The sequence below is a fragment of the Crinia signifera genome, chromosome 2, assembly GCF_055691185.1.
Source record: "Crinia signifera chromosome 2, ASM5569118v1, whole genome shotgun sequence".
NCBI classification, from domain to species: domain Eukaryota; kingdom Metazoa; phylum Chordata; class Amphibia; order Anura; family Myobatrachidae; genus Crinia; species Crinia signifera.
Window position 1 is genome coordinate 371,995,609 of NC_139218.1, and position 8,371 is coordinate 372,003,979.

Genomic DNA, 8,371 nt, shown 5'->3' on the forward strand with positions numbered 1-8,371 from the left:
GCAGTGGCAGGGAGCAGTGAATTTTTAATTAATTATGGCGCGGTAAGTAACGCCCACCCCGGTCCCCACGCACTCAGCGCCTGTAATTACACACCCTAGAAACTGTATCATTGAAAGTTTAGAAATGGAGGTGTGGCCACGTCCCTTTCTGATTTTGTACCCATTTCTGACCCTCAGATTTTGGAGGATATGTCATACAGTAGGTGCTAAATCTCAGGAGTGGATGTGGAATTCATCAACAAATACAAGTTATCAATTTAGGAGCGTTGTGTTTCAAACAACAACACCGCACCTGATTTCATTGCCGTCATTGAGTATCAATGCAAACACATTCTAACATTATGGTGGAATCTATAACAAATTACAATCTTAGGTCTTTGGCACAGCATAATTTAAAATGACATTTTTCAGCAATTTTGGAAATAAAGAAACCCCAAGGTTTTCCCGGGCAATGCCGGGCGGGTCAGCTAGTTATGAATATAATAAAAGTCAAGCCAAACACTTTCGGGAGTCTCCCGAAAATCGGGTCCCCCTCCCGGCCCCCCGGAAGGGTGGGCAACCCTCCCGGATTCAGGGGGGACCCCCGCTGTCCCCCGGATAGCGGCATTAAAATGCGGCCCGATTTCATACAATTAAAATCGGTGGCGCCGTGCTAGGAAACAAGTACCACACTTTCTCCTGTCAACTTAAAATAATTTCCCACTTTAGCATCTTCCTTTACATCCTCTCCTTGGAACACCTTCTTGTCCACTGATAACCATCCACCTCTCCTGACACCCCGCCCCTTCCTTGGGATCATTCCCCCTACCAGAGTCCCCTTGCACCTATTTTTTTTTTTTTAAAGATAACACCAAATTATGTGGATTTTTTTCAGTTTATCACGGCACATTTATTAATAACCACTAAAATAGCCCCACTAATTTATTTTATGTGATATAATAAATTGGAAAAAGTAATAATATAAAATAAAAAAAAGCCAAAAAATTATCAAATAAAATAACAATATCACATCTTATAGATAAATATGCAATTTGAATAACATTTATTCATTTAAAATAAACACTTTTTTTGTATGTGAAACAAAGAAAATGTAAAAACCAGGAAAAACAAGAAATTACAAAACAGAAAATGTATAAAACAGTATTGCCTTGTACTGTATGTATACAAGGGATTTAAATGACAAAATGCAACTTGCATATGTAAGGTTATAAATCTTAATTTTAATTTTATTTTCACTTCCACAATTTAGCCAGCTGTTGTTCTTTAGCAGATGTGCCACTCTCCTTTTAGAAGAGCTGATATCTATATCTACGATGTCTGCGAAATTGATACCGGTATCCTAAAGATAAAGATAATTAATACTTATATTTAAGCAGCTCAGATTTTCCTAATCATTAAAAAAACAAATGACCTATATGTGGGGATCTTATCCCTGTCCAATCATGCTTCCTGATCTGCCATCTGCTCTGGATCATTGCTAGGGTACTAGTCAATTATAGTTTGGGAAGGATGGATTTGCTTATATGCAGAAGGCACACATGGTGGGACTGCTGAGGTTCTTCTTGTTGGATGGAAGGATTTTGTCAAGACTGGTGGAATTCAATTAGTCTTGATGATTTTTCTGTAGCTAAAAACTGGACTCCACCGTAATTATCTGACTTTATCACAATTTTATTTCAGGCAATCCCCTTTTTACCACCTGAAAATATTATTTTTATGTAAATGGGTACACATAGAATCCATGATAAGTTCCCAGACCTATGTATTTTGGATTCCAGATGGCTGACAGACAATGAATAGTCAGACAGTCAATAGATAGACACCAAAAGTTAGACATGCATTAGTTAGACAATGACAAAAGTTAGACATGCATTAGTTAGACATTGACAAAAGTTAAACATGCATTAGTCCGACATTGACAAAAGTTAGACATGCATTAGTCAGACATTGACAAAAGTCAGACATTGACAAAAGTTAGACATGCATCAGTTAGACATTGACAAAAGTTAAACATGCATTAGTCAGACATTGACAAAAGTTAGACATTGACAAAAAAGTTAGACATGTATTAGTCAGACATTGACAAAAGTTAAATATGCATTAGTCAGACATTGACAAAAGTTAGACATGCATTAGACATTGACAAAAGTTATACATGCATTAGTTAGACATCGACAAAAGTTAGACATGCATTAGTCAGACATTGACAAAAAGTTAGACATGCATTTTTCAGACATTGACAAAAGTTAGACATGCATTAGTCCGACATTGACAAAAGTTAGACATGCATTAGTCAGACATTGACAAAAGTCAGACATTGACAAAAGTTAGCAATGCATCAGTTAGACATTGACAAAAGTTAAACATGCATTAGTCAGACATTGACAAAAGTTAGACATGCATTAGTCAGACATTGACAAAAGTCAGACATTGACAAAAGTTAGACATGCATTAGTCAGACATTGACAAAAGTTAAATATGCATTAATCAGACATTGACAAAAGTTAGACATGCATTAGTTAGACATTGACAAAAGTTATACATGCATTAGTTAGACAATGACAAAATTTAGACATGCATTAGTTAGACATTGACAAAAGTTAAACATGCATTAGTCAGACATTGACAAAAGTTAGACATTGACAAAAGTTAGACATGCATTAGTCAGACATTGACAAAAGTTAGACATGCATTAGTTAGACATTGACAAAACTAACGACACAAGTAAAATGTTGACATGAAAAATGAATATGTGTACATGGACACAGTATAAGTGTGGTTTTGGTATATTACATCTACAATGTATAGGTCTACAGTCATATGGTTGACCATTAATAGTCGACAGCATCAAAAGGTCAAAAGGTCAACAGGTCCGTTGGTCGACAGTGAAAAGGTTGACAGAGTCCAAAGATCAACAGGGTCAATAGGTCGACAGCCAAAAGGTCGATATGGTCAAAAGATCGACATGAAAAAAGTCATGAAAAAAGTCAACATGCTTTTTTTTTTTTTTTTTTACAAAATGTTGAGTCAACATGTGCTGACAGGCGGTATTTCATGCCCTAACATCCACTACGGCATGGATGGAGAATATAGTGTGCCGAGCGTAGCGTTGCACCAAGCTCGAAGCATGGCGAGCGTAGCGAGCCATGTGAGTGGACACGATACACTTAGTGTCCAGGTCGACATAGACACACAAAAATTAGAAAAACTCATGTCGACCTTTACAATGTTGACCTTTTGACCCTGTTGACCATTAGTGGTTGACCATATGAATGTGGACTTATATATACGGTCTGTACATTTGTTTTTAGGTATAAATTAATGCGCTAGGGGGCTGCCTCACACTGTGCAGTTAATATGTCACCTCATACTGTATACACACATATAGATACAAGAAGAAATACTGACAGTTTCTTAAGGCGCTCCATGCTTTCAATTCTGTTTACACCATGTACGCCCTACTGATTTTCTCAGTGTACATAGAAAAAATAAAAAAACATACATAGGGTGATATCCTAATTTTATAAGGACTCTATATGAGAAATCCCCAAGTGGGGAACCGTACCATCTGTTGTTGTCCACTTATTTTAAGTAGACACTCTGAGCTCAGTGGCAGAGGAATCAACTCCAAATAACGATCATCTGTCCCTTGTAAATGGATCGCCATATGGAGAGGGGTGCCGGACGGCTCCCTGACAGTTGGGATTCCGACAGTCATTCCTCCGACGTCGGAATCCCGACTGCTCCCTCGTGGGGGTCCACGACCCCCCATAGAGGGAGAATAAAATAGGCGTGGCAAGCGCAGCGAGCCCGCAAGGGGCTTCATTGCGCTCCCCACGCTGTGCAGTCGGGATTCCGACGTCTGACTAATGACTGTCGGAATCCTGACTGTCGGGCTACTATACCACACCCATGGAGAGAATAGAAATATGCCTCCAATAGTGAAAACGGTATTTAACTATTGGAGGCATATTTCTATTCTCTCCATATGGTGATCCATTTACAAGGGACAGATGATCGTTATTTGGAGTTGATTACTCTCCCACTGAGCTCAGAGTGTCTACTTAAAATAAGTGGACAACAACAGATGGTACGGTTCCCCACTTGGGGATTTCTCATATAGAGTCCTTATAAAATTAGGATATTACCCTATGTATATCTAACTTTTGTCAATGTTTAACTAATGGGTGTCTAACTTTTGTCAATGTTTAACTAATGCATGTCTAACTTTGTCACTGTCTGACTAATGCATTTTTAACTTTTGGTGTCTTCCTATTGACTGTCTGACTAGACATTGGGCCTTATTTTGGTTCACTCCTTCTGGCAAATTCCTTCTTAGATGGACACAATCATGTGCACTGCAGGGGGGCAGATGTAACATATGCAGAGAGAATTAGATTTGGGTGAGTTATTTTGTTTCTGTGCAGGGTAAATACTGACTGCTCTATTTTTACACTGCAAAATAGATCTCACTTTGAAGTAAACCCCCACCCAAATCTAACTCTCTCTGCACAAGTAACATCTACCCCCACCTGCAGTGCACATGGTTTTGTCCATATAAGAAGGAATTTGCCAGAAGGAGTGAACCAGAATAAGGCCCATTGAGGCAGATGTATTAAACGCCTTTTAACATTTTGTAAATAACGAGTCCCGCTTCTCCAGCATAATGTGGGGAAGCGGGCACCCGTTATTGGCAGATGTATTCACGCCCCCCCAAGCCGATAAGGAGAGCCGTTATGCCCAGCGTTTACGGCTCTCCTTATTGGCTCCCCCGGCACCCCGTGCATGTGAACTCTCCCTTTCTCTCCTGGCCGGCTCTAATGGGCATGCACGATATCTCGCTAAAACCGCGAGATCTCCAGTGCAGCCCGAGCCAGAAGCAGGGCTAGCGTTGTCCCCACAGTGGGGGACAGGACAACGCTAGCCCTGGGCTGGCAAAGCGGGCAGGGTGTTTTAATGCCTGGGCGGCTGTTAATACATCGACCCAGCCGGGAGCTGGGGGTTACAGGGTGCGCTAGTAATACATTAGGAAATTCGTAATCCCCCCCAGTTAACCAGTGTTAAGTGCATTTCTGCACTTAACGCTGGTTCATACATCTGCCCCATTGTCTGTGAGCTATACCACACCCATTTATTTTTACTCACGGCTTCCCAAAAACCGGCTAATTGTCACTGGGAGAACTTAGAACGGTCTGAAAAATCCCCTGTAGGTGATGGTGTTGGGCTGATTTTTGGGCTTTTTGTATAGCTCGGGGGGATCAATTAGCCCATTTTAAATTATTGTAGGCCAATAAGAAACTGTAAATAAATAAATAAATAAATAAATAAATAATGGTCTCAAGGGCTAAAACTTACCATATAATTTAAAAATGTTTTTACTCATTATTAAATAAATACAAAAATAAATAAATATAATTGACTAAAACATTTAGATTATTCACTTACCATTTTTTTTTAAATAATATAGCAAGGATGGTGTACTGGTTAGCATTACTGCCTCACAACACTGAGGTCTTGGGTTTCCCACCATGGCCCTAACTGTGTAGCATTTGTATATTATCCTTGTGCTTGCGCTAGTTTACTCTGGGTACTCCGGTTTCCTCCCACATTCCAAAAATATACTGGTAGTTAACCTACTAGACGTCCCAAAAAAATTAACCCTAGAATGACTGTGTGTGTGTACATTTGGTAAGGAATCCAAATTGTAAGCTCTACTGGGGCATGTGAATGTTAGTAACTGGTATTAAATATATTACAATTCCTATTCCAGGGTACCCAATGTGTTCAATTCTGAACAAACTACTAACTATCTTCATGCACATGTGTGAGATGATGCTATCTTACCATAGAGTGACTGAATTTTATACACGTCATCTGCAGAAAGGCGGAATGTACTAGTGAAACGGTAGTTTGGCCACATCAGGGCCCTGGGGTCGTTGGAGTGTGAGAGACCAAGGGAATGACCAAATTCATGGGCAGCCACAAGGAACAAGTTATACCCTGTAAATAAACAAATAACTTCCATAAGATTATGACCTTGTATATAAATATATTGCATTTATAATGTTTGGCTAGTTTTTATGTTTTGGGGTATTTTTGTTTATTTGGGACAAATGTGTTTGTTTCTTTATTCCACCCAACTGAATCATTGGGCTTTGTTATGGAATTATATTAAAAATATTAAAGTAAATTGTATACTGATGTCAAAGTACATGGAAAAAGACCAAGATAAAACTATTTTTTGTTTTGTTTTGCTCATTTACACTTTTTGATTTACACCAATTCCAAAATGTAATTATCCATACAGGAATGTTTACACATTTGCTCAATTTTCCTCAATCATAAAATACATCAATGGGGAGTAAATATATTGTTCACTGGCTCAAAAAATTTAATATAAATGATATTAGTGATATTAGCATTGTGGAGATCTGATTTTGAAAAAAATATATTCCAGACATAAGACTATTCTTGTTTAAGAAGAGCTCTATAAACACATATACTGTAGTTATAATATAGAGACATTTCCTTCAAAATGTGCCTTTAAAATGACAACTGAAAATATTGCATTTACATATGTAGTAACCATAAGGCACAAGGGTACTGTAGCACAGAAAGAGGTAAAAGAAGACATAACTCAACTGCAAACAGTATATATATAATGACATACAGTAGATAAACAATACATTGTGCCATTATCATAATTATGTAAAGATTGTAAGAATGTATAGATTCAGTCTATATTTACAGTATACTGAAAATGAGCACAAAAAAGAGGAACCCACCGTTATATCCACTTGTCCATGACTCATCCTCATCAAAGTGGGCATCTCCACCAATTCCATCACCAGGGTCAAAGGCATGTGCCAGTATTCCGTGTTGGCCATCAAATGGGTAATAGTCATTATGATCTGTTGAAAGGGGAAAAAATATGGTCTTGTATGTACCTTAAAGTATTTATGTTCTTCTGTTGCATATTGGATAGGAATCATATAACATGGATCTTACCTCCAGCTGCAAAGAAAATCTCAATATCGGAAACTTGATAATATACCCGGGTGAAAGTCAGAGGGGTTACCTTACTCCAAACCTGGAAAGCCCTCCGAATAGCTAAGTCAACCTCCGATGTGGTCATGTCCGGTGTATAATTCAATATTCTAATAAAATAAAAATAATTTAATTATTTTATATTCAATTCAGTTATAGCATTGTCTTCAGTAACTGTCATTCCCTCTTTGTTACCTGTATGTCAGATGTTTTTTCCTCCATCTGGGGTTTTTTGGGGAGGTGCTGATTACTCTCCAATCAACACACCCGCACCTTGGCTGGTGCATTATTTTCATGGTGTCCGGGTCCAGTTTTCCTGTCACTACCAAGCCAAAAAACTGTTGCATTTCGCTGATTTTCTCCGAAAACCGACTGGTGGTCGATCTGGCCTGGCGCCCCCCATTCGTCTGCAGATTGTAGTACTTTGTCAAATATTCCTACAAAAGTGAGAAGGAAGATAAAACTAGAAACCTTTCCCGACGTTATCTTCAGGAAAATGTCTCTGCCAAGAATGACCTTTAACACCATACCATAGTATTTGTCTGAATATAGATGTTTTATATATACTCACTTTAGCAAAATTTGCATCATCATCATTATCATCATCATCATCGATGTCCTTGGTAACATTTTCTGCTGGGAAAGCTGAGCAATAAGCTACCGACAGCAGCAGCACTAGAAATGAAGTGTTCATGGCTGGTTCTCCTTAGGGTTCTAATGCTCCTTAAGGTTGTCTCCTTACCTCTGGCTTTCTGAGGGTCAAATTTATCTATTTATACAGTACCTGGGTGTCTCAATCATTCTGCAGAATGTGACTCACCCTTTATAACTTTCTCCAATTACAACAAAACTTACCATGCTATGACAAAGTGTCCACAACAAACCCCACACTTGTGCAACAAGTCTGCATGATGAATGAGTCGGAAGAGGTTTTGGAGCCAAACAGAAAATATATAATTTAGTGGCAAAAAGTTGTAAGCAATTAAAAAAAATGACCTGGGTCCGACACTTTCACTTAAAACTGGGTCGCTCAACCCGGGCAACCCGGACTTAACCCTACTCACTTTATACTCACTTTATACCCCGGGTCATATTGCTGGGATGGTTGTCCTTATGTTGCCAAACCAGCAATAACTGGGTCCAAGGTGTGTTGTGAAAGGAGTATGACACACCCATGTGACATTTGTCTTGTGAGTCTTTGTTGAATGCTACTGCACAAACTGCAGTCTTCCTCTAGGGAAGCTTTACAAGATGTACCTTGATGGGGCCTTCCTTTCTTTGCACTGTGTAGTGCGACAAGGTGGGAGACAGAAGTCTCTGGCTT

The 8,371-nt window shown here is 38.9% G+C and overlaps 1 protein-coding gene across 1 annotated transcript; it reads right to left on the reverse strand.

The window, feature by feature from the left end:
* Positions 1 to 1,239: 1,239 nt before the first annotated feature.
* LOC146059646 (matrix metalloproteinase-18-like) lies at positions 1,240 to 7,741 on the reverse strand. The gene is made up of 6 exons (XM_083172046.1): positions 7,634 to 7,741; positions 7,243 to 7,484; positions 7,009 to 7,157; positions 6,786 to 6,911; positions 5,845 to 6,000; positions 1,240 to 1,339 (listed from the first exon to the last, which is right to left on the reverse strand). Exons 1-6 carry the CDS (start codon positions 7,739 to 7,741, stop codon positions 1,287 to 1,289), a joined length of 834 nt encoding a protein of 277 aa, XP_083028172.1. The 3' UTR covers positions 1,240 to 1,286.
* Between the last annotated feature and the right edge of the window lie 630 nt (positions 7,742 to 8,371).